We start from the raw sequence: 25,471 nt of genomic DNA on the forward strand, positions 1-25,471 counted from the left end.
TGGGCTTCGAGGGGTCTTTATTAAGTGATGCCTTAGTCTCAGTCTCTGCCAGGGACTGGGAATGGGGGTGACCCCACTCCCCCTGGTTGTCCCAGACATGCGGTCTTAGAGGAAGGAGACAGGAAACCCGCTTTCCTCTGAGAACAGCCTGGGAGGCGAGGCTAGTGCTGGGGGAGGCGGCAACAGAGCCAAGACCCCCAGGCCCCCTTGGCCAGCCCCAGGGAAAGGGACCCTAGGGGGTCCTGGCCGGGGCCCCCCCACAACCTGCACTCGATGCTCCGCCCACCGCCCTGAGCTCTTCATGATCTCAGCTCCCACTTCACCTGCCACTGGCCCCGAGAGCCCCGGCTCAGCCCCTCCAGGACAGCGGGCCCCTGACCGGGCAGCTTTAAGGGCCTCGACAGTAAGGGGGCCGGCGGCCTCACACCGCACCCCCTCCTCGTACTGGCATCCCACTCGGCCCCGCACACGCCCACTGGGCGGGGGGCCCAGGAGCCCTCACTGGCACACAGGCCTGCTCCCTGCCCTGGCACCGGACAGATGGAGAGAAAGCAGACGTGGGGCAACCGGGTGGGCGGGCCCCTGCGGCGGCAGGAGGAGCACAAGCCCTGGCTCTGCTAACGGTGCGGGCAGCTCCAGGCCCCTCTTCTCGAAGAGTCCCCAAGGCTCCAGAGCTGCCCAGCCTGCGCAGAGGGAGAACGGGAGGTCCTTGAGGAGGAAAGGGTCCGCACAGAACCAGTCAGATGTCTGGTGTTACCCAATTCTTCCCCCAGTGCCGGAGGGTCCGCCCCGGCCCCGACCACCCTGCACCGTGAGGAAGAGGGGCCCTGCCGCCCCTCCCCCTCGGAGGCCCACAGACCACTCCCGTGGAACACAGACGCCCGTGCCTGCCGCCTGCCCCCAGGGACAGCAGGGGGCCGAGGCAGAAGGGCGGGCTGGGGGCCCACAGGCCTCTCCTGCTCCAAGCACTTCCCTTGCTTTCCTGACGTCTTGACAACAAGGGGACCCGCCCTCCCAGCCGGCTCCGGGCCCTCCCTTCGGCTCCCGGGCCCTCCCTGTGGCCTCCTTTCTGCGTGCGTGCGTGAGTGAAGTCTGCGTGTGGTGGGGTGACTACAGGTGGCGGTCCTGGCTGCCAGGGAGGGCAGGAGAGATCTGGAGTCAGCCCCACTGCAGGGCCTGGGGGTCCATCTCAACCAATCTCCTTCCACTGCTTGTAGAAATCCAGAACATTCTTGATGTCCACACTGGCGTGTGCAGCGGCCTGCAGGGCTGCCTGAGGAACGGGAGGGGGGCTGATGGTGGGGGCCTGACCTCCTGAACTCCAGGACCATTCGCAGGGTGGGGGGAGGGGCGGCAGAAGAGGAAAAAGTACCCGTACAGAGTAGTCTGGGGGGGGGTGGTTTCTACTCTGGCACCCCTTCCCCGTTCACCCCCGCCCCCCAGCTCCCCCTGTGACCCACCTGCATAGGGCCTGACAGCGCACTGGGGTCATCCAGTGGGAGGCCCGTGACAATGGTCACCATGCCGCTTGGATCCTCCTCACCTGCCCCCTGGGCCAGGGTCAGCTGTTTGCAGCTGTCCAGGATCTTATAGAGGGTCCTGGTAGGAGGAGGAGGAAGAGGGTCGAGCCCCGCATTAGAACCTGGACTCCAGGATCACCAGGGCACGGGGGAAGCTGGGGACAGGGAGGGCAACAGGCAGTCAGGGGCAGTGTTTCTGGAAGGTGATGCCAGACGGTGTCCAGCGGGCCCACGTACACTGAGCAAGGACACCAAGACTCTCAGGGCGACAGGGGGTCTGGGGCTGCAACTTCTTACTCCCTCTGAGGGGACACGAACAGGTGGCCCGGGGCTGGCCCTGCTCAGAGAGCAGCGAGGCAGCAGCGACCTGAGGCCCAGGAGCGCCGGGCTGACGTCTTACCAGGCATCCGCATCCTGCCTCTTCAGCTTGTGCCTCTCAAAGCTCCTTCCCACCTCTTTCTGGCAGCGAATATACCTGGGAAGGAGGCGGCAGAGGGAGGTGGGGGGTCAGAGGAGAGGGCGGGCGGGCGCCTCACACAAAGCACCTCATTGTGGCCCCGGGGAGGGGGAGGGGCGCCTCTCTCCCTTCGCAGCTCTGTTCGGAGCCATTTCAAAGTGGCTTCCTGGCGGCTGAGCCCAGCTTGCTTTTTCCTCCCGATAACACGGAGCGTTTGGTTCCTCCCAGGGGAGGAGCTGGAAGAGGAGAAGCGGCGGATGCTTTTCAAGTCAGGGCTTCTGGAGACCAGGCCCAGACAAGCGGGCTTTGTGCAGCTTCCTGGGCAGGCAGAGGCAGAGGCAGAGGCAGAGGCGGGGGGGAGCAGGGGCCGGCCTCTCCCTCTTCCGCACCCGCCGCCTGCTTCTCTTCTGGCCCCAAAGCCCAGAGAGAAGGGCCTGTACTGGACAGAGCGCCGACCCACTGCCACCTGCTCGTCCCTGCACAGCTCCGGCGGGATGTGCGCGGGCCAGAGGAGGCGCTCCCAGCCCGGGAAACTCTGCCACCGGCCCGAGCCTAGAGCAGGAGCGACTCCTGCAGAGGAGCCCGCAGCCTGCAGTCAGAGGTCTGCCCCCATCTCCCTGGTGATGCCCTCTCCCGGCTGCCCCAGAGGCAGACACCCTGCAGGTCAGAACGCCCCACGGGGCTCCAGGCCCACTGACCACCCTCCATCCAGTCTCCGGCCTGCCTTCCCGCGCAGTGAGCAGGATTACAAGCGTGTGTCTCACCCAAGGGAGCGAGAGCAAACATGCGTCTGTCGACCGGGAGACCGACACGGGGCTCAGGAGTCACCCTGCCGGGGCCCCACTCACCTGTTTCCTTTTTTAAACTCTGCCTCCAGGTATCGGATCCCATCCCGGGCCCCCGGGTGTTCCTTCTTCAGCAAATCCAAGCCGTCGATCACTGGTGGGGGAGGTGGAGGTGGGGAAGGACAAAACACATGAGCCCGTGCCTTGGTGGCGTGGGGCCCTGCGGGAGGCCATCTGAGCTGCAGGAAAAGCGGGGACTGTGGCTCCCATGGGGCTCCCGAGGCCTTTCAGAGTACAACCTGCGAGCAATGTACCTAGCGATTTACCAAGTGCATTCACTTCGACTTTTCTGTTTCTCCCAACTGTCTCATAAGTCAGAGTTAAATAGAGATTGTCACACACACTTCATAGCTGAAGAAGACTGAGCTTTAGAAAGGTGGCAGGACTTGACTGAGGCCGCTGTGTGTAACCTGGGCCCCCATGAGGGTCTCTCACTTGTAAACCCAAAGCCTCTCGTGGCCACACTCTGTCCCACCACCTGCCCAGTATGCCTACCTGTCCTTGGGATGATGACAATGAAGCGGCCACTGGTGGCCAGCTGGCGGATAACCGGGAGGTGGTGGCAGAGGGCCTGGGTGTCGGGGACGAGGTAGGGAGACATTGCCGACTGGGCCTTGGGCTGCTGCAGGCTCCCTTCTAGCTGAGAGACCTCGAGCTGGGGAGAGAGGCAGAGTGTGGGGCTGCGTGGGCCTGCAGCCTGGGGCAGGCAGGGGGAAATGGAACCCAAGAGGGTTCTTGTGTGGACGGGGGACTCCTTGTACCAAGGGCCTTGGAGAAAAAGGAGACAGAAAGAAGGGTAAGGTAAAGAGAAAGACCAGGAACAGACCAATGAAGGCCGAAAGGGCATTAAGACTCAGTGAGGAAATGAGAAAGGGAAGGTGGTCTGAGAGGTGATCTGGGTCAAAGTAAAGGCCACTATGGAATGGGGAGGCAGAACAAAGCAGGATGGGGGTGGGAGGCATGGATCAGAGCAGGGGTGGGGGTGGGGGAGACAGGAGGACGGGGTGGGGGGGACAGCAGGACGGGGTAGGGGGTGACAGAAGGACGGGGTGGGAGTGCGGGGGACAGGAGGATGGGGTGGGGGTGGGGGGGACAGGAGGACGGGGCAGGAGCACCCGAGCCCTGACCACTCACCTGGAGCCGTAGCTGGGCCATGTCCCGCATCAGCCTGTTCCGACGCGCTTCCTCCTGAGCCTACGACGCAAAACACCATGTGCTAAGCTCGGGGCCAAGAGCTGGGCCCATAACCCTTTCCGCAGCCATCGAGAGGTTTAAGAGATCATCCAAGAAGCACTGCCAGGGTCGGAAACGGGTGGGGCCTCATACAGAGTCAGCTCTCGCTCCGGGTGGTGAGGGAAAGGGAGGCTTGGGAGAAAATCGGTTTCTCCGGCAGGCAACTTGTGAGCAGACACCCCGGGAGGGAGCAGGACGGCGGCCGGCTGCACGGGACTGTTCATCTCTGCTCCGCCCGACCCTCCCTCCGGGGCTGCCTCCATCACCGCCCACCTGCCAACTTCCCCAAAGCACCAGCTCCAGCCCAGACGGCCCCTTCCTCTCCTCACAACCTGCCGCCCCCCAGCTTGGTGACAGGCCACCGCCTGCCCAAGTCAGGAGGCTGAGCTGGCCGTGACTGTTCCTTCCCTCTCTCAGCTCCTGAAGTCACCGCTTTCCAGTCCGGTGACCGCACCTCCTTCGTCGCCCCTGCATGACCGCGGTCTAGGCCGGTTCCTCCCGCCCTGCCGAGCACAGCCTCACTGGTCCCCGCCTGCACCCCAATCCACTTTCCCTGCCTACAACCAGGCAGGGAATGCTGCCGACGCCGTCTGGTGCCCACCGTGGTCCTGACTAAAACCCTCTGATGGCTTTCCTGGGTCTTCCGGAGGATGTCCCAATTCCTTACTGGGGTCTAGAAGATGAGGTTAAGGATGGAGACTTATCCTAAAAGATACTGGGGGGTGGAGGGGGAGCCACTGAAGGCTCTCTGATGAGCAAAGGGGTGTCCTCAGAGCGTGCTTTAAGACATTAACCTCAGTGGGGGGACAGCTGGTGGCTCAGCCGGCTAAACATCTGACTTCAGCTCAGGTGATGATCTCACAGGCTGTGAGTTCGAGTCCCACATTGGGCCGTCAGTGCAGAGCCTGCTTTGGATCCTCTATCTCTTTCTCTGCCCCTTCCCCGCTCGCGCGTGCGCGCGCTCTCTCTCTCTCTCTCTCTCTCTCAAAAACAAACATTTAAAAAAAACACATTAACCTGGAACACACAATCCCATTCCAACCATCGGAATACACGGCTAACACGGATCTGGACAAAGTCAAGTGAGCAACATTCTACAACATAAGCGACCGATACTCTTCAGAACCACCAAGGTCCTGAAAGGAAGACTGAGGAACTGTCACAGACTGCAGCAGAACAAGGACACGTAAGAACCCAACGTGATGTGGGAGCCCAGAAAAGGAAACAGACATCAGCGGGAGAACTAGTGAAAATGAACGAAATCTACCATTAACAGTGTCGTCCGGTCCCAACGCCCTGTCCTGACAATTACACTACGGTTCCACAGTACGCACCTACCCCTCCCCCCTCCCCCCCCCCCCCCCCCCGCAGAGTCCTGCACAACAAAGAACAGCCCCTTGGAGAAACACCGGTGGCGGAAGCGAGGGAGACGCACAGAGCCTGTGTGATGGCCACCTTCCCACAGGCCCCGTGGGCAGACTGGTGAGAACGGCTAACGCGGTCACCGTAGAAGTCGAGCCCAGGAAATGAACGCTCAGGCTGGAATTGGAATCAGGACGCGCCACGTTCCAGAGGGGGCTGGGGGCGCCTGAGGCGCAGCGCAGGGGGCGGGGGTCCACCCGGGGCCAGGCAGCTCGGAGAGGCGGCTTCCGAGCCCCTCGGGGAGACACGGGTCCCTAACCCGGGTCGATGCTGGAGCCTCAGGGCAGAGCCAGTCTGTCTACCCCCAGCCCCGGTGCCTCCTCGTCCAGGGCAGGAGAGCGCAAGCACGCGCCTCACGGAGCCGCGCCAAGGGCTGACCGAGCGGCCACAGGCGAAGCGGGCTTTGCACACAGCCCTTGCCACGGCTGGAGGGCAACAGTGCGGCCAGACCACGGTGCTGAGGGAGACACCCCTCAGGGCGCACATCCGCGGCCGAGGCAGGGCCGGGCGCAGCCCCAGCAGGCGATGTGACCTGGTGTCCGGAACCACCCGAGCGGGGCTTCCAGGAACGCCCTCTCCCCTCGGAACAGTCTTTGGGAGCTTCAGGCTAAAGGAAATGCCTACAAAAACTAACATTTTTTAAAGCTGTGTAATTTCCCCAGAATTATTTTTGTAATTCTGTGTTTTCCTCTACAGAACGGTAATAAAAGCCTCAATACGACAGGTTTGTTTTTAACAGAACGTGCCTGCTTTGAACACAGCGAAGGGAGTTTCTGGGAGCCTATGCCCCTTCCCAGCCGAGCAGAGCATCTGCAGGAACGGGGTGCTCAGAGACGCGGGGAGGCCCGGGGCTGGGGAAAGGAAGGGCACAGGGGAGGGGACTGGCTTGGGACAAGCAGGAGCCCCCAGGCTTTGGCCGCGACGCGTGGGCCAGGCTGCAGTGCCAGGCCCTGGCCCCCTCCAGCTCAGGGCAACACGGGCCTGACCGTAGAACCCCGAAGGTTGGTCACGGAGCATCAGCCAGCCTCACACAGAAAGGACCACCTTGTTCGCCGCTGTAGCCCCAGTGCCTACAGGACCGACTGGGACAGGACGTCTGGCACAGCGCAGACGCTCAGTCAGAATTCGGGGACTGAACTACCCAACGCAGAGGAGGCTGTAACTCCAGGCCTGTCCTACTGTGGGGCTGCTGGAGGTGGGAGTGACCCTACACGGCCTCTGGTAGCCCGCCCCCCCCCCCCCCAGGTCCCAGTCTTCAACCCCTAGAGAGGAAGAAGGGTTGGGAGCACCTGCCGGGCACACACCCTGCAGTGGGCAGGGTGCCTGAGACACACGGCCATCCTGTCCACACAACAGCCCCAGGTCAACCCCGCCGACGCCATGTAACTGCTAGGCAAACAGGCTTAGCAAGGTCAGGTGACGTGCCCAGCTCAGACCCGGAGCAGACAGACACGGCCCTCGACCCCCAGGCGGTCTGGACACAGGCACCTCTCACTCCCCACCCCCTGGTCCGCCCGCCACTGCCCTCCCTGCACCCCCTCTCCCCGGGCTCGGTGTCCCAACCCCACTCGGCACGCTCTTCCATCCAGGGCACCCCCATCTGTCTGGGCCCCTCAGGCTGGCTTCTCAGTGAGCCTGGTGGGGAGCAGAGCAGGCAGGGAGGGAGGCGGGCCGACTCACCATGCGGATCTGGGCCTGGGCCTGTGGCAACACGCCCTCCTGCTCAGACTGGGCGATGCTGACGAAGATGCCGGCCTCCGCGCTGAACTGCAGGACGCTGCCTTGCAGGCGGGCGACGAAGTGGCCAAAGCTGCGGATGCAGCAGATGCGCACGACCGACTGAGGGGACACAGTGGTGGGGGGAGGGGCTGAGCAGGGCTCTCCAGCCCCACCCCACCCCCGGCTCCTGCCGCCCAGCCCCTCAGCCCAGGAGCTCCTGGGAAGGGCCTGCATTCTGCGGGGTAGGAGAGGGGAGCACCGAGGCCCAGAGCCTCCGGTGCCAGAACAGGGACTCCTGGGAGAACCAGAACTCGGGTGAAGACGGGAGGCAGGGCGCTGCACTGGGAGCGAGAAAACCTGGGCACTAATGTCACCTCCCTCCTCAGGACCTCGTGTGTGACACGAGGGCATTAAGCTACACTGACATTTCCAATCTATATTTTGGTGGGCACGACGACTCCTTCCCCTCAGACAAAAACCTTCTCTAGGATCCTAAAACGTAAAAGACTAAAGCCAGGCTTCTCTGGCTGGAGAGAAGCAACCAAGAGGCTCGTGTGTGTGCTGGGAGGCCGGCTCGCCTGGCTTTCCCCAGCTGTCCCCAGACGGCCCCTGTGGTGACGCAGATTCACGGGTGACCGGCCTGGGGCACCTGGGTGGCTCAGTCACTTAAGCGTGCGACTTCAGATCAGGTCATGATCTCGCGGTTCATGAGTTCGAGCCCCTCATCAGGCTCTGCACTGACAGCTCGGAGCCTGCCTAGGATTATGTGCCTCCCTCTCTCTGTCCCTCCCCGGCTTGCGCACCTCTGCGCACGCGCACGCTCTCTCTGACGTTAAGTAAACATACATATGTGTGTGTATAAAAAGAGTAACTGGCCTAGATGAGCAGCACTGTCTCTTCCAGCCCTAACAGTCCCGTTCCGTCCTCTATAAAAGGTGGATGCAGTGGAGCGAGGCCTGTCCTACAACAACTCGCCTGTAGACGAGCATCCTGCCGAGAAGGAAAGCGAGCCCCGCGTGGCTCTCAGGAGGAAGCCGTCCCAGCCCAGCCCGGCCCAAGGACACTCTCCCTGCCTGGACGGTAGGGCTACCCGCGTTGCTGCCAGGTGAGACTAACAACGGAAGCTGTGGCACGAGAGAACCCATCCTCACCTCTTCTAAGGCGCTGAGCAGGGGCCGATCTGTGTCAAAGTTAAAGCGTCTATGGGCGGCCCGGAGGGGAGGCAGGTTACGAAGGGCCGTGTCCTCTGGGAGCAGCAGGCTAGAGGGCAGGTCAGGCAGTTCACCACCTTCGAGAAGGTCCTGGACCTCGGGACACAGGGCCAGGCCTGGGAGAAAGAAGACATGTGAGACCACCTGCCCTATGGAAGCCCCCGGAGGACACGGCCCTTCTTCCCCTTGAGAACAGAGAGGTGGACACACAGGGCCATCCGCACGGCTCGGAAAGACCAGAGCTGGTTGGGCGGGGGCAACAATGGCTCGGATGGGGAAGGCTCCCCGACAGCAGGGTGGAAACGAGGAGGGCACATCTCTCAGGCGAGGCCAGAGGTGGGGAAAGCTGGAAGGCGGCAGGAGAGAATGAGCTCTGGAGGCGGAGGCTGACTCAGGGACAGGCACGGGCACCAGCAGCCGGCGCTGCCTCCCAGGCTCCCCTCGCTGCTCCCGCCCATCCCCTTGCCTTCCCCGGGGAGCACACTCCCTGGCCGACCGGCAGGGCAGTGTCGGGGGAAACCGGAGACGCAGACACCACAATGGCCACTGTGTGTCAGGGTGGCCGGGCAGTGAGGCCCATTAACCTCCTTACCCCCAGGCTGGGTTACCAGGAAGGGGGGGGATGGGCTTTGTGGGGCCACTGAGGAGGGACAGGGGAAGGGAGGGTGGTGCCAGGGCCTCACTCACCAGACTCCTGGAGCTCACTGGCAGCTGGCAACAGGTTCAGCAACACAGACAGGCGATTCCACAGGCTCTGAGAGCTCTGGGGGGGGGAGCGGGACAGGAGCAAGAGGAAAGTACTACACCTGGGGTCTGGGGCGATGGCCACAGACCCAGAGGGAGCTGACGGGAAAGTTTACAAGAGAGGCCGGGGACGGGCTCATGGAAGACTTGCAAACTAGGGAGCTGGTCCCATGAGGAATGGAGGGGGCCCACGGGCCCAGCTGAACTTCATCACCAGCTGCAGCTTTCGTGGGCAGGGGCGAGACCACAGGAAGGACCCTCTGGATCTTGGGAGCGGGAAGAGCTCGAGTGCTGGGAAGGCACCTCTCCGAGCCCCTACGTGCCCATTCTGGGGCACCCGTGTGGAGACATGACCCCGCATCCCCGCCTTTACCACACCTCCCTTGATGACCAAGGACGGTGAGTAACCAGCTGCCAGCAGACATAAGCACACACCCAAGGGCGTGCCTGGCCTTGACCCAAGGGTCTTCTCGGTGGAGCGGAGCGCTGCTGTGATAAAACACCTCCGGGCCAAGGCCGCAGGGCCATCGAGGCTCAAGACAGACTGGACCTAAGAAGGCGCCGCTGCCCCGCTGTCCTCCACGGCGCCAGCCTGACACCTGACTCTGCTGCTTCCCCGCCCCAACACCTCCACCCCTGGATCCTATCTCCGCGGCCCCACTCGGTGTGCTCTCCTCCCTCTGGACTCTGGGACCGGGATCAGAGACCAGTACCCGCCCCCCCGCCCCCCAGCATTCATCAAGCCTGATCCCAACCACAGGCATAATGCCCAGCGCTACGGACACAAAGCAGAATAGGCAGCTCTTGCTTTCCCCGTTCAGAGAATTTGTGTCTCAGCCCAGGCCACAGGCTCTTGAAGCAGAGGTCACATCTAACCCTTTCCCCATAAAAAGCCTAAGGGCCCAGCACAAAGCAGGTGCCTGACGTGCTGGAACCATGTGAGGGGGCCCCTCAGCCCCACCGTGAGCCTGTGCCCCTCCCCCCCACCCCCCCCCCCCGACACCCCCGGAGCCACACCTGCGCACACACGACGATGAGCTCCGGGTTGGCCCGCAGCCAGTCCAGGAAGACCTTGACCGCAGGAAGCAGGCCTTCAGCCGCCAGCACCTGCAGCTTCTCCTGGACACTGCGCTCGTTCCGACAGGAGCGCCCGCTGGACTCGCTGCCCTCCGACTCGGAGCCATCCTCAGAGGCTGTGGCGGGCACAGAGAATGGGGTGAGCCGCAGGCAGGCGGCATCAGGCTTCAGCCCCAGGGGTGGGGGGCATGCTCGCCCGGACTCTTCGGAAGAATTCTGATGTGACAGATGGGGAATTCACTACACACTCTGACTCGTTTCTCTACACCCGCTAACGGGTTGCTTTCAAGCAAGGACCCTGGTGCCTTTTAAAACATGCTTCCTCCTGATCCCGGCAGATTTGTGAAGAGTCCGGAGCTGGTCGCTCGAGCGGTATTTATGAAGGACCTGCTCTGTGCTAGAAAGCAGGGCCAACACTCAGGAGGGGGCCAGTGGGGGGGGGCCAAGGCACACAGAACTGAACCACGAGCCCCCAGCTGTCCACCTGTGCAGGTCAGAGCCCCGGGCAGGCCCCTTCGCCTCCGCACATCAGCCTCCTCGCTTCTCGGATTCGTTCCCTAAGTCCCAACCACACACAGGCACAGCGTTAGGTTCCGAGGACACAACAGACCAAGCACAGACTGCCCTGCCCTCAGAGACTCCCAGCCAACAGACGGCCTCACCTGAGTACTAAAGGCCTGGAAACCGTGGAGGGGCGGAGACTACAGGAGCCCACGGGAGAAAACCTAACCTAACCTTGGAAGAATCCCAGACCAAGCGATTTGAGGGAAAAGCCAGAGGGCAGGTAAGAATTAGCCAAGCAACAGGCTCTGGGCAAGTGGGGGGGAAAGTACATTTCAGACCAAAGGAGCACGGGCCACAGATGCCTAGGGTCAAGGGACAGCACAGGGAGGACAACTCCTCCACCACAAGGGCTGCTGTGAAAATTAGACAAGACAATACCCAGGGCACCTGGGTGGCCCAGCTGGCTAAGCGTCAGACTTCAGTTCAGTTCGTGATATCGTGGTTCATGGGTTCGAGCCCCGCGTCGGGCTCTGCGCGGACAGCTCAGAGCCCGGAGCCTGCTTCGGATTCTGTCTCCCTCCCTGTCTGCCCCTCCCCCACACTTGCTCACTCTCTCTCAAAAAAAAATTTTAAGGGGCGCCTGGGTGGCTCAGTCGGTTAAGCGGCCGACTTCGGCTCAGGTCGTGATTTCACGGTCCATGAGTTCGAGCCCCGCGTTGGGCTCTGTGCTGACAGCCTGCTTCGGATTCTGTGTCTCCCTCTCTCTGACCCTCCCCCGTTCATGCTCTGTCTCTGTCTCAAAAGTAAATAAACGTTTAAAAAAAAATAATGATGATAAAAAAAATAATAAAAAAATTTTAACAAGACAACACCCGACAACAGTCCAGCCCAGTGCCTGGCAGACAACAGGCTCAGTAAACACTCGCTGTGCCAACTGGGTGCCCCCTGTGCAGGGAAGACCCTAGGAGAGCGGGGTCCCTGGAGCCACCTGCCCCGGTGGGACATGGGCTGGCACCAGGGGGAGATGGCAGCGGTCGTTCGGGGAGCAAAGCCCCACACCCGCAGGGCGGGGGGGTGGGAGGAGGGGAAGACCACGCAACAGGCGGGGCGGCACAGGTGCTGGGAGTGAGGAGCCAGCAGGAGTGCGGAATCCGGGAAAACGCTCCCGGACAGCACCACAGGCAGAGGGCCGAAGGTACGGCAGCGAGCGTGGGGATGGAGGCACTGCGGCGAAGATGGCGGGGAGGTGTGGACCCGAGCAGGGCGATGACCAGAGGCCCAAATACCTGGCTCCGAGGGCTTGTCTGCATCTCCGTTGACACAGGGCCTGCGGCTGGCCGCGGTGGGGGCTTCGGCAGGGGGCTGGAGGAGCAGGTTGCTGAAGGTGGGGGCCAGTCGGAAGCAGCGCTTGGTCTGGAACATCTGGGTGGACATGGCTTGTAGATTGCTGGCAATGCTGGCCTCGCTGGGGCCCAGTGGGCCATTGAGAGACTCGGGAGCCTCTGACCTGGGCCGAGGGGGCTCCAGGGCTGGGGACCGTGTCCCCTCCTCATCCTCAATATCTTCCAGGTCTGATCGGGACTCCTGGCTGTTCATTTCCGAGTCTGTCTCCGCATCAAAGGCCGTTCCCCCACCTTCCAGACTCTTGTCGGAGCCGCTGTCCGAGCCCTCGCTGGCCCTGGCCGAGTCATGGCTGGAGTCCGACTCAAAACCTTCACTCAGGTCACTGTCATCCCCAGCTCTGGGTGGATGGCGACGGCGGCGGAGGCAGGAGAGGCGGGAGAACTTCCGGCTCTTTCTGACCTCACCAGCTTGAGGTGCTGCGGGAGGGGGCTCAGGGCCCGGCGCCTCCTCCTTCTCCAAGGGCTCATCTGTGCAGACACAGCAGAGCCCAGAAATTCTAGGCGCTCTCTGGTACCACCTCTAAGCACACCTGTTGCCCCTCCTCGACGCGACGAACCTTCCCCGGCCACGCCCCCATTCCCGCACCTGTGCCATCACTCTGGAACGCCGGCACGGGGTTCTCGCCCTCCTCCAGCTCAGCCTGTAGCCGTATGTTGACGTGATTGACGAGGTGGGAGAAGAGGGCCAGGGTGAAGGCGATGGCCGCGCTGTACTGCTTGGACCCTAAAGCCAGGGGAGCCAGGCGTTAGGGCCCAGGGCTCCGATGAGCGGGCGCCCGCGGCTCCAATCCCATCTCGTGTTCTCAACCCTTCCGAGGATCCAACTACCCCTCGAAGCCTCCCCTAAGGAAAACAGACTCCTCAGGTCTCTGCATCTAGAACGTGCCAGCTCGCTCTGTGCCTCCTCGGGCAAGCATACCCTCTTGTGCCACGCCGTCCTCCCTGGCTCTGATGCCTTCACACCGGCTCCTCCTCGCAGCCCGAGCACCTGCACCCCCAGCCCGGCCTCTCCCGCCCTCCCAGGCCGGCCCCACACACACCTCTGCCGGGAAGGCCCGCAGAACTGCCTGACTGCCCCCAATAGCAAGGTCTAAACTCGGTCTGCACCCTCAGCTCACTATCCTGCCCTCTCGTCCGCCTGGGTCACGGCCAAGACTGTGTCTGTGGGACTGGAAGGGGTGAAGATACGCAGTCGCCCTCGTTCGTTCACCAGAGCAACTTCAGGGTGGGGTTCCTCGTCCCTCGCGCTCCCACAGCCAAGCAGTGACACAGGTGGCGACGGCGCTGCCCACGGGAGGAAGTTCAGGAATAAGGAGCTACGGGAAGAGCGCCGAGGACCCCGGATGCCGGGGGGAGAGAGCAGGGCACACAGGGAGTCACCTGCTCTCTTCAAGCTGTGCACACCCATGAGACAGACGATGACCATCTGGAAGATGAGAAGGTCCGGGAGGAAAGCGTAGCCACCCTCGTAGTCCTCCTCGCCCTCGCTGGCCAGGCTGAGGCTGGGTGAGGCGGGCAGGTAGAAGAGGCACAGGTTGAAGTCCTCCAGGACCGACTGGCACAGGGATGTGAGCTCCGCGTCCACCGGGCTGCGGAAGGGCAGGAGCGGCAGGGAGGTCAGAGATGCGGCCTGGGGCGGGCACCAAGAGCTGGGGACACAGGGGAGACTTCGGAGAGAGCCGCCCCGCCGGGGGCCGGCAGGATGCGCTCCGCGTGCCGGCCCTCTTCCGCTCACCTGCTTCTGGGCTGCAGGAGGCTTTGCAGGTACATGAAGTTCACCAGCAACCTCTTAATGTCTTTACATCTGGAAGGAGAGGAGCCCCAGGTAAAAGGCCAGCAGCCGCAGGGCCCCTGCGCCCCACAGGCCCTACTCACCGCTTCCTGCTGGGGGAGAGTTTCCGAGTCTCACACTTCTTTAGCTGGTGGTACATTTTGGCAGCCTTGTCATACAACCGCTTGAGATTCCCATAGGCCCCCTCAAAGGACACCTCCGACTGGATGCTGTGGGAGACGCAGAGGGAAGCTACGGGCTCTTGGCGGCGGGGGGGGGGGGGGGGGGGGGGGGGAGACGGTGCTCCGCTCTGTTTTAGGGAGCAATGCTTCTAGCAGTACAAGCTACCCCCAGCCTCCCCTCCCACGGACACACTCAGGGTGAAGGCCATCTTTCCAGATAAAATACAGACACGACTTCTAGATCAATCAAAATATAATTAATGCCTTCGCTTCCTCTATATTCACAAACTCAAGTTCATCACCGTCCCTAAGTTACCCTTTGTCTTTTTTACAGTATAGAGCACTTAACAGGTAGCAGTCAACAAGGGGCGGCCACGTACAAGGGTATTTACACACACAACTAAGTGTCCTTACAACACTCTTCTGAATAGGAGGAGTGTGTACGGAGTGGCCCCCACATGTCAGGCACTGCACCTGCCCCTGTCGGCACATACGCACGACAAGATGGAGCCTGGAAGGACAAGAATGCGGCCAAGGCCACACGGCTAACGCATGGTGGAGAGGAGTCCCCAACCCAAACCTGTCTCGCTACGGCGTCTACGACACCAGCACTGTACTGTTTCTAATGTCTTTCCTGGGGGAAGAAACCTCTTCGTCATAAAGAACAAGGTACAGAAAAGGATATCTGCTTGTGAGTAAAAGGTAGCCACAAATTTTTTGACCCTCCTTCCATCCACACGTGGGTTTTCTGCCTGCTCCCCTTTAATAGAGGGCCAGGGGGAGAGGACGACGCAATGCAAGTGCTCTGACCCACAGAACACTGTGGAAGTGACTCGGCCAGCTTCCAGGCTCAGGCATTCATTCTATTTCCACATCTCTTGGGTCATACTTCACTGTTGGGAGCCCTGAGCTCCCATGTAACACATCTCTCTCTCCTCAAGAAAGACCACATGGGGCGGGGGGGCAGATGAGCCTCGCTTCAGACCTATCAGCCCCCCAGGTCAGCTGAACACCAGCGACTGATCCTAGACAAGGCCACCAGGGGAAAAGAACCACCCAACTGAGCCCTACCCAAATGCCTGACCCAGGAACGACGAGATGTGCTTAGCACACACAGCAGGGCAGGACCTTAGCGGGCACCTTCCAAACCTGGATGTGCTGGGCTCTCTGGAAATGATTCGCCCTAAATCACAACCATGAGTGTGATGAGGGACCAAGGACAAGAGGGCATTCCCTGGAAGGCATGTGAGGCATAGAGAAGATACAATGGAAGGCTACAAGCCTGATCACTATATTTAAGAATGAATACAGTGGCATCCGTGGGGGTGGGGGTTGGGGGGTTCAGAAAAGGAGACAGACACCTCAAGAGCAAATACTCTGTTGATACAAGGAAGAGCTTTCCTGGATCAGGTGAACCAAGGAACGTGGCACGTGGAATTTTGAGGCGGGACCATATCTTATACTTTAGTGTTTGATCAGCAAAGTTATGAAGACCAGCTCATTCCCTCTGCCTTGAAGCCGGGTTTATATCAGCCCGTCCCGCACGCGACTGGCTGCTCAAGTTTAAGGTGGCCCTGACTAGGCGGCAGCAGGTGAGTCCCAGCCAGTGGCACCCCCACCTACCCGGCCCCACTCGGGTATGCTGACTCAGCAGACTGCCCACCCGAGTCCAGGCCTCCGAAAACGATGTCCCTGATTCTGAGAGCGGAACGTCAGCACCAGGGAGGCAGCGAGCCGCCCTAAGCCTAGCCCACCCTGTCATCGGGTCACCTCAAAACACTGAAGGTCTACAGTTCTGCAGTTCTCGTCATCCGCTACTTCGGTAACATTTCGCTGACTAGGTCGAATTTACTTTCTTCCGGACGGTGGGCAGTGTTCCCGGCTGCCCCGGGTCCTACACATGCAGGTGGACTTGCGAACAGCAGCAGGGCTGTGTCAGAGCGCCCCTGACGGGAGGGACGCCTCAGTGGCCACTTCCCCTATTTCAGCCAGGAGCTGGAAAGGGGGGCGAGAAACCCGAGCAGGGGCAGCACGGACGTGGCAGGGGAGGGGGCGGGCGAGTGCTCACCAGCGGAGGTAGCAGTACATAGCTTCCACGCTGTAGTACTTGCCGCCGGCGAGCGTGCCCAGCTGGTTGAAGGGCATTCCTGGAGAGAGAGAGACGTCACGCGGTCTGCGGACACGACGCGCACCCAGAGCTGCCAGGACCAACGGGTGCCAAGCGGCGGCGAACCCGGAGGGAGAACAGCGGGGTCTCGGGTGACGAGCAGCGGACCCTGCCGTGTCTCCAGGGGATCGCCGATCGCAGACTCCCTTCCTATCAGTCTAGTCCTGCCCGGCCCGGCCTACCAGGGATTTCAGCCCCCCGGGGGTGTCACCCCCTCACCGGTGGCTGTGGCTCTCGCAGGGGCGATGGTACGTCACAGAGCCCTCTCCTCTACCCCGGCTCGGTTTCTCACCTCTGAGCTCTCCTGCCTACGGGCTAATAATCCTCACCTCTCCCTATAAATTTTTTTTTTTTTCAACATTTATTTATTTTTTGGGGACAGAGAGAGACAGAGCATGAACGGGGGAGGGGCAGAGAGAGAGGGAGACACAGAATGGGAAACAGGCTCCAGGCTCTGAGCCATCAGCCCAGAGCCCGACGCGGGGCTCGAACTCACGGACCGCGAGATCGTGACCTGGCTGAAGTCGGACGCTTAACCGACTGCGCCACCCAGGCGCCCCATCACCTCTCCCTATAATGGAGCCTGAGCTCCTCTCTCTGTGCCTCCTGCGGGGAAAACAGCTGAAGCGGAGTTTCCTCCTCCCACAGAGACCTCGGGGACAGGGAAGCCATCTTCTCGTCCTTCCCCTCTGCCTCCCTCCTTAGATCAAGACTGCATTTCTCTCGAGCGTGCGTTACGAGGGGGACAACGCATAACTGAGGTGAAGTGTGGTAGAACCGAGCGCGGGGGGGACCTAGGGAGCCGGCGCGGCCTGCCTGCTGTCTCAACGTGGTCTTCCTCTTGGAAAACGCGGCTGGGTAGGGAGGCCCAAGCGGGGGTGCCACTTACCAATCTGGGGGGCTACTGACAGGGCTTGATAGTAAAATCTCTCAGCTAGCAGCTCGGTGTCTACGCCAGCTAATTCATTCTGATACCGTGCTGCAGGAGAGAGGAGGAAGAAAACTCCGTGATGCCGCGTTTCAGAAAAACGTCCCCTCGTCTGGGAGTCCACTCTGCAGCTGTAGTAAGAGCCTGGGAGGAAGATAGCTGAGCTAGGAGGCAGGCTGCTTGGGTCTCTGCGTGACCATGAACAAATCGTTCAACTCTCTCTTGCTTGTGAGTAGCTTCGAAATGTAGACACTATTTGGTGTTGATAACAGGCTCTTGGTTCTCTCTCCCCAAGGAAGGGGACCCACGGCAGATGTAACTGCCTGCAAAGACCTCTGGTGTTTGGATCCAGAACGCAGCTGGACATTACCGTCCTGTAACGTCCAGACCTTACTACGGACACCTGGTCCGTCTAACACGAAGCAGCTTGCCTCTCCCTGTGCATACCGCTTATCAGAGGTCCAGAAGTGGGCTGGGGCCAAGAAGAGGAGCCTCAGGAAATAAAAGATAATCCTACAGCCCCCCACCAACAGCCTAATGAGGAACCTTTGGCTGCCAGGACTAGAGACCCAGGGGCCATCAAGCAAGGGAGCACTTTTTCACTCTGAGAAACATCTGTTGGGCAGGTAGGTCCTCCACGAAGTCGAACTTCTACTCCTCTAGGAGTCCATCAAGAGAAAACTCCAAAGGAGAAAAGCACCGAATTAAAACCTTCCTAACCCACCACTGAAACCGAGTTACCACTCAGACTTTCTCAAAGTTCTTTGCTTTCTTCCGTGTTCACTGAACCTTTCTGCTAACGGAAAGGCAGCGAAAAGAAGGAAACATCTAATGACTGAAGGGAAGAGTCACAGCGGCCAAACGTCCCCCTGCTCTCCCAGCACCTAAAGGGCGGTACCAACAAATGAAGCAGCTTTCTGCCTGTCCCGGAGCCCCGAACAGAAAACAAAGAGTTCAGATTCTTACACAAATCCCCCAGGTACATGAGACATCGGTGGCACGCCATCTGTGCCCAGTCCATCTCCTTCCCCGAGGCAGATACTGGCTTCTTGCATCCTGAAAAAGACAGAGAAACTTAGAAGTGCATCCCCCTGCCTCCCACCTGAGGAGAAACACCTTTCCTAGGTGGAGAAAGAAGATCAGAAATCCACCGCTAGTCTTGAAAAGACTGTGTTACGGGGCACAGAAGACACTCATCCAGGACACAGGTTGACAGAGGCTCGCAGGTAGGAGTCCTTCATGGGAAAACCAGAAACCAGAGGAGATAGGCTAGGGTCCCGGACCTAGGACAGTGCCCTGGGGAATGGCTACGTGAAAGGTCATCACAGAAGGCTTCTAGAAAGGACGAAGAGAAGCTCCGGTGTCAGGACAGTCTTGGGTGTCCTGCCTGAGTGGTGAGGGGGACCAAAGCTGAAAGGTCTGGGTACAGACGAGACCCGCCCAGGAAGAATGGCCTGAATGAGGCCAAGGTAAGTGCTCCTGGCTTCCACCTGGGGGGCGGAGGCCCACCCGAGAAGGCCGCCCACGAGGGAGACGGGTGAGCTCGCCTTGCATGAGGACAGGCGTGGCCAGAGCCCCACGTGCTGGGCTCTCATCCCCCCTCCCCCAGCAGCTGTGTAACCTCAGTTCAGAGAGCCTGAGCTCTTTGGGAGGCAGTTTTCTCACGTGACAGGGACCAGTCCGAGCGCTGTTCAGTGTCAACTTCACCGACCCTCCAGCAACCCCATGAGGTGGCCGCTCTCATCACGGAGAGCTGTCACCCAGCGGGTAAGCGGCAGAGCCAGGATTCAAAAGGCAGACCGGCTCCAGAGCCCGTCCCCTTGCCCATGCCACCTTGCAGCCACTCTGCTTGCTGTGTGACTCCCACTCTGAAAAGCCCTTCCTAGTGTCTTCTACACACACCTCGTAGCTGGCTGCATGAGAAAACATCGATGAGAAGGAAAACGGGAGTTTGGGGAACTGATTCTTTGAGGTAAGGGTTCTTCACCTGTTTTTGGACTGTGGACCCCGCAGGCCATCTGGTACAAGGCCTGTGAGGGTGGTCTTAAGTTAGGTTGTTTTGTTTTTATTTTTAAAAGTTTATTCTGTGAGAGAGAGCAAGCAGGGGAGGGGCAGAGAGAGAGGAGGGAGAGAGAGAGAATCCCAAACACTGTCAGCTAGGAGCCTGACACAGGGTTTGAACCCGTGAACCACGAGATCATGAACTGAGCCGAAATCAACAGTTGTACGCTTAACGAACTGAGCCACCCAAGCGCCGCCCCCTGTTTCGTTCTTAAATAATTTTTTGTAAATGCACGAAATGCAGTGCTGTGCTTCTGATGGGAGAATGCTACCGTGTGGTGGCGGGGTCACAAACCGGGACCCAGAGGGGGCAGCAGGGCAGGGGCAGGGAGGTGAAGAGCAAGGGGCTCAGGGGTGGAGGGGAGGAGTGCCAGAGGGTGGCCAGACTAAAAAGAAAACCGCCAATGAGAGACGGAGGTACGGCACGGCCACCGATCCTGGGGCAGGTGCACGGAGACACGTGCTACTGTGCAGAAGCGTCTGTAATCCCTGGACATTTCCAAGACCTTCGGTACTTACAAAAACACTGGGAAACCATCTCTGAAGTTAAAAGAAACAGTGCCAGGGGTGCCAGGCTGGCTCAGTCAGTAGAGCGTGCAGCTCTTGATATCGGGGTCCTGAGTCTGAGCCCCATGTTGGGCATAGCAATTACTTAAGTACAAACTTTAAAAAAACAAAGAAAAGAAAAAGAAACAGTGCCAGCCAAACTCAACTGGGAGAAGCCAATAAATGTCACTGTCTTCCAGAGCCAGCCCTGCTCTAGATCATCCCATCCCTCCCTCCGACTACACCTCAGTCTACAGTCCCAGAGCAAAAGAAACCCTTCTCTTTCCTGAACATCTTCACCCTACGTCATGCGCTTGCTTGGATGAACCATACTCCACGAGCCACATGCAGGTCTGGCTAGAATCCTCCGGCCCGGCCAGGTCACAAGCTACGCCGACCCAGAAGAATAAGAAGGCCAGATGCGGAGGCACAGAATCTTGCTCCTCAAGCCCACCTTTCAGACTTCACTGACCTATGAGGGGGTCGGTGACGTGGGTCCAGTCGATGCAGCACTGAAGCTCCAGCTGGTAGTGGGACTGGATGTAGAGAAGCAGGTGCTGGTAGAAGCCAATCCCAGCTACCAGATGTGTCCTGTAGGCACATTCCAAGGTGCTGCGGCTGTGGATGTGCTGGGCGTCGGGGAAGGGAAGGCGCTGGCTAAGCAAGATGCTCAGAGCACGGTTCCCCCTCCCTAACCCCGTTCCTTCGGGAGGAAAGTAACTTATCTTCTTGGCTCTGAACTGCATCCACACCTGCTCTCGCTCATGAGTTATCCCCACACCCGTAGATCCACTTCTCCGGTCTTCCCATCTGGGATGAGGCTCCTTTCCTCCCCCGATCCGGAGTACCCCTGGCCCCCTCCCTCCTTCCTGCCATCTCTTCCGCGGCTCCTCTTTCTCCAGCCACGTCCTGGCCCACTTCCCAGCTGTCTCTTCCTTTCTTAGCTTCCCTCTTTGGACACATTTCTTCTCAGGACCCAGGACCTCCCCTTACCTTTTTGTTAGTCTTGATAAGCTGAATCACTTCATAGTACACCTTTCGCCACAGCAGCTCCTCAGCCTTCCTCCCATAGTCCACCGGGTGCAGGAACATGAGCTTGACACAGAGCTCACGCAGCCTGCGGGTACAGAGGAGCACGAGACACTGACCGCCCTGAGCGGAGCAACGAGGCATCTGCCAACACCCGGCCGAGAAGTCCCTGCGCCTCCCAAGAGACATCCAGGGTCAGTCTGCATGACCCAGGACAAAGAGCAGTTCTGGGGGGACAGTGGGAGCCCCAGAGCACAGAGGCAGGAACAGTAAGAACTTTAATAGTCTTCTTCTTCCCCTGCACATTTCTCTCCTTTTTTTCTGCCTCTTTACCCCATCTTTCTTTCCCGTCATGGAGCAGCATGGCCAGCCCCCCAGCTCCAATGCCATTCGTATGGCTCCAGTCTGTTAGATGCAGGAGCTTCAGAGAGAACGAGGGGTCCCCATCTCTTCTCTCAGGAAGGCCAGAGTTCACAGCCCGTGATTGTACCACGAGGCCAGGAGGTAAGAGAGAACAGGTGTCTCTATGCGACAGAGTTTCAGGCAGAGAGGGGGTAGAGAGACCGTAAGGATCTGCGGTTTTGCAGTCTCCAGCTTACTTGTTCCTCAGGCTAATGTTCTCTGGCTTGAACACTTCTTGATAAGCGGTTTTGTTGCAAAGGATGAGGTCAAGTCGGTGCACGGCCTCCACCACAGCCCTGGAGGGAAACACAGGCACGCAGTCCCTGAGCCATGAACGTGTTCACGCAGGCTGGGGGCCCTCCGATCCTGGAGGAGGAGCTACAGAATTAGGGGAAGTGGGCGGGCTGCAGGCTGAGCAAAACAAGAGGAACACAGTCTCCCTCCGAATGTAACAGCTCTCCATCCCAGGGGACGTTTGGCAACAACAGACGTTTCTTATTGTCTCCACTTGCCGCAGGGGTTTGAGGGTGTGGGAGGAGTTGCTACTGACATTTAGTGGGTGCTGCGAGACACCCCACAATGCACAGGACAGCCCACCACAATAACTACCCAGCCCCAAACATCAACAGCGTCAAAGTAGAGAAATCCTGTGATATAAGAAGGTAGACTCTTCTAACATTTATTCATTCTTGAGAGGCAGAGAGAGACAGAGTGTGAGCAGGGGAGGGGGCAGAGAGAGAAGACACAGAATCCAAAGCAGGCTCCAGGCTCCCAGCTGTCAGCACAGAGCCTGACATGGGGCCTCAACCCACGGACCTCGAGATCATGACCTGAGCTGAAGTCCGACGCTTAATCAACTGAGACACCCAGGCGCCCTAGGAGGTAGGCTCTCTTAATGCAAAGAGCCTACACTGTGATAGGCAGAAAATCTAGAGTTTGATCCCTGGCTGTGTCTGTCTAACTCTGTAACTTTGGGTAAAGTACCTAACCTCTTTAAGTCTTAGTTGCCACATCCATAAAAATGGAGAGAACAGTAGCAGCTACCTCAGAGGGCTGTCAGAATTCAAGGAAAGAATTTATATATGACATTGATACATGGTAAGCATTCAATAAACAATGGAATGAATTAATTATGCAAGGGTTTATTATCTCTGACATAAAAGAAATGCATTCGTAGCATAAAATTCTGTTTTTGAAATAGTGGGATATGGGAAAATGGCAGCGGGGGGTGGGGACTGAGCTGTTTAGGTGTAAGGTCTCCTGGATTCTGCTGAAGGAATTCTTTGATATTAGGGTGTAGGCTCTGGGTGCTGGGTAAAATATCTAGCTCATGTCCCAGTTCTCCCATCTGCAAAATGGAAATAATATCATCACCTACTTTGTGAGAGTTAAATTAGCTACTACACAAAGCACTCAGAACAGTGCCTCATACATGGGAAGTATTCAGTAAGTGTTAGTTTCCACCTTTCCTGCTATAAGGCTAAGGAGGAGACTACAGACCTGAAGACAAAGGAAACTCTACAATGGATGGCTAAGGAGCGCCAAAGGGAGGTGTCATCTCTAGAAGGGCGAAACCCAGAGGGTGACAGACAGCCGCCGCGAGAACAGGTGAAATCAGACACAGCTCTGGGCACAAGAGCTACCAAAAAGGGGAGAGTGATGATCCCCCAAACAATCCAAGCTTGTTTCGGAATCCTGAAACATGTGCTCCTGGGCAGGGGAAGTGGGCCACCGCAGGATGGCACGCTGTGCGGGCTCAGGTGGCTCACCACTCACGGCTACCTTGTACAGGGCACGGTGACCGCCAGCACCCAGAGTGGGTGGCACGGTGATCTAGGCCTTCTCACAGGCAAACCTGAGAGCTCAGCATTTCTCCAAACACCCTCTGGGCCTGGAGAGGGGAGCCAAGCCCTTTTAGCCAGCCTGGCCCTTGATGCCAGGGGTGTGACTTACTCTATGCCAGCCTAGTTCCGCAGGGCGGGGCTTTTTGATGTCAGTGCTGTGCACGAAGTAAGGAGTGTGCGCATACGTCTTTATGGACAGGCTTCAGAGTTCTCCTTAGATTCTTGATCCAGATAAAAGGTTAATAACCACTACTTTAGGAAGTTCTAATTGCAAATTCCTTCTTTAAAAAGTAATCTCTAGGCCCAACGTGGGGCTCCAACTCCCGACCCCAAGATCAAGAGTTGCATGCTCTACTGACTGAGCCAGCCAGGTGCCCCGAAAAACATCATTTGTAAAGTCCGTTAACTGGCCTAATTAACTGGTATTTGTGGCCCTTCCAGCATTCCTTCTGCTGCTGCCTCTTCCTCTGAAGGGCTTTAAAACATTTCAGAATTTCATTTCTGTAAGCACACTGTGGGAATTTCCCAAATTTACTGACGCTCAGAGAGACAGTTTCATAGTCTACCAACACATTTATCTTGGGCACGGCAGTCAGACCTTCCTCCCCCAGTTCCTTCCAACAATCACCGCGGCTTTGATAAAGGACAAAAACAGAGACCTACTGCCTCACGTTTATTTCCACCCCGCTCGACGCCAAGAGCGTACAATCCCAGGCAGGGGTACCCGGGGGCACAGATGTAGGCCACCTGTGCAAACGCATCACCTCGGGTCAGTCCGAGCTGCGAGGGTGGCGGCTCGAGAAAAGAAGCAGATCTGAGAAGGATCAGGATGACCAGAGCTATTACCCGAAGCTGGAGACCAGGAAGGAATCTTGCAGGCAGGGCCCACGCTCTGACAGGCAGCGTGACATTCGGCAGCATGACGAGGCACACGTGCCAGCCCCAGCCAAGTCCGCGCTGGCCCTGAGACGGCGGGGGGCAGCCCGCAGTGGGAGCCCGGGGGCTGCTGCATCGGATCACTCTTCTATTTTTGGAGCAGCCTATACTCCCCTGTGCCTCTGCCTGACAAAGCCCTGGCAGGCAGGATGCCCACTCCAGGGAGAAGACAACGTGCTCTGGCCTCTTTCACTGCCAGGAGGGGGCCCCCTGCTCTGAGCGGGGTCTTCTGCAAACACCCCTGTTCTACAGAGCTTGAGCCCAGCCAACAGCCCAAGCCCTACTCCCCACCGGAAAGCACAAAATTCAACTTGGTCTCAAACTTCACCCCATTCTGACCCAGTTCTGGAGCCCATGTTCCGGCTGCACCCCCCCCCCCACACACAAACACACACACACCAACGCCCCGCCTCCCCTCCCCCACCCCAATCCTTGACCCTGGGTGGGAAGACCTCATGCGGGCCTGTTCCCAACAGAGGGACAGGGGCTGGAGGTGTCCTGAGGAGTGCCAGTGGCTCTGTGGAAATCAGAAACCAGGAATGGAAGCTGTCTGGCAAGACACCGTAGTCATGAGGCTGGGAGGAAGCAGAGGACTCAGGATCAGGAGTCCCCGGGTGCCCTGAAATGGGCTCCCATGACCTAAGGACACTCTGGACTCAAAGCCTTTCGTGGCCCGTCCAAGCCAACACAACGAGCCTTCAGTCTCTCCCCCTCTCTTCATTCAAACTCCCCCCAAAATTAGAGCCACGAGGGGCTTCAGAGCGCATCCCACCCCCGGCCCGTCCTCTTCAGGAGGCCCAAGGTCACACGGCGAGCGGCGAAGCGCCCGGCCCCGCGGACCGCAGCCCAGGGCTGTCCCCTCCGCGTCCTGCGGGGTTCGGGGCGCCACTCCCTTCCGGGTTTGCTCCGTCTGCGCCCCTCCCTCACCTCCCGACCCGGCCGCCCGCCCGCCGCACAGCCGGGGCCAGCCCGAGGCTCCCGGCCAGGGGCCCAGCCCACGTGCTTCCCCAGGCCGCCCGGCCCCGGCCCCGGCCCGGCCCCGGCGCCCACCCCCGCCCCGGCCCGCACCCGAGCCCCGCCCGCCGCGGCCCCGCCCCCGCGGCGCCCACTTCCCCCGGCGGCCGCTCGCACGCCCCGGCCCCTCACCGGTAAAGCCGCTTGGTGTGGAGGACCTTCGCCTCGGGCTCGCTGCTCTCCCCTGGGGGGGGGCCTTGGCTCATGGTGCCCGGGTCCGGGGCGGCTCCCGGTCACAGGCCCCCGCCGCCCGCCGCTACCGTCACCACTGCCGCGTTCGGCCGGAGCCGCAGCCGCCACCGCCGCCGGCCCTGCTCGGCCGCCATCGCTGTGAGGCGGCTGCCCGCGACAGCTCCTCCTCCGCCTGCCAAATCTCGCGATAGTGGCGGCTCAGCGGCGGGCCGGCGCGGGGGGGCGGGGGGGGGTGGGCCCGCATGCTACCAAGTCTCGCGAGGC

General features: G+C 59.7%; 1 protein-coding gene across 2 annotated transcripts; it reads right to left on the reverse strand.

The window, feature by feature from the left end:
- On the reverse strand, positions 1–25,394 carry SMG5 (SMG5 nonsense mediated mRNA decay factor). Of its 2 annotated transcripts, none has more exons than XM_045454457.1 (22): positions 25,148–25,394; positions 21,419–21,517; positions 20,784–20,907; positions 20,263–20,419; positions 18,150–18,239; positions 17,145–17,234; positions 16,157–16,235; positions 14,011–14,136; positions 13,871–13,939; positions 13,516–13,724; positions 12,722–12,859; positions 12,019–12,603; positions 10,169–10,344; positions 9,095–9,170; positions 8,348–8,523; positions 7,158–7,316; positions 3,957–4,016; positions 3,318–3,477; positions 2,826–2,916; positions 1,921–1,995; positions 1,461–1,599; positions 1–1,273 (listed from the first exon to the last, which is right to left on the reverse strand). In XM_045454457.1, the coding sequence occupies exons 1-22, from the start codon at positions 25,219–25,221 to the stop codon at positions 1,190–1,192; spliced, it is 3,036 nt and encodes a 1,011-aa protein (XP_045310413.1). In that variant the 5' UTR covers positions 25,222–25,394; the 3' UTR covers positions 1–1,189. The 2 variants fall into 2 exon arrangements, with proteins under 2 accessions (XP_045310413.1, XP_045310412.1); XM_045454456.1 differs by having other exon boundaries at positions 17,145–17,327; positions 25,148–25,388.
- Between the last annotated feature and the right edge of the window lie 77 nt (positions 25,395–25,471).

The sequence above is a fragment of the Leopardus geoffroyi genome, chromosome C3 (genome assembly GCF_018350155.1).
Source record: "Leopardus geoffroyi isolate Oge1 chromosome C3, O.geoffroyi_Oge1_pat1.0, whole genome shotgun sequence".
Lineage (NCBI taxonomy): Eukaryota > Metazoa > Chordata > Mammalia > Carnivora > Felidae > Leopardus > Leopardus geoffroyi.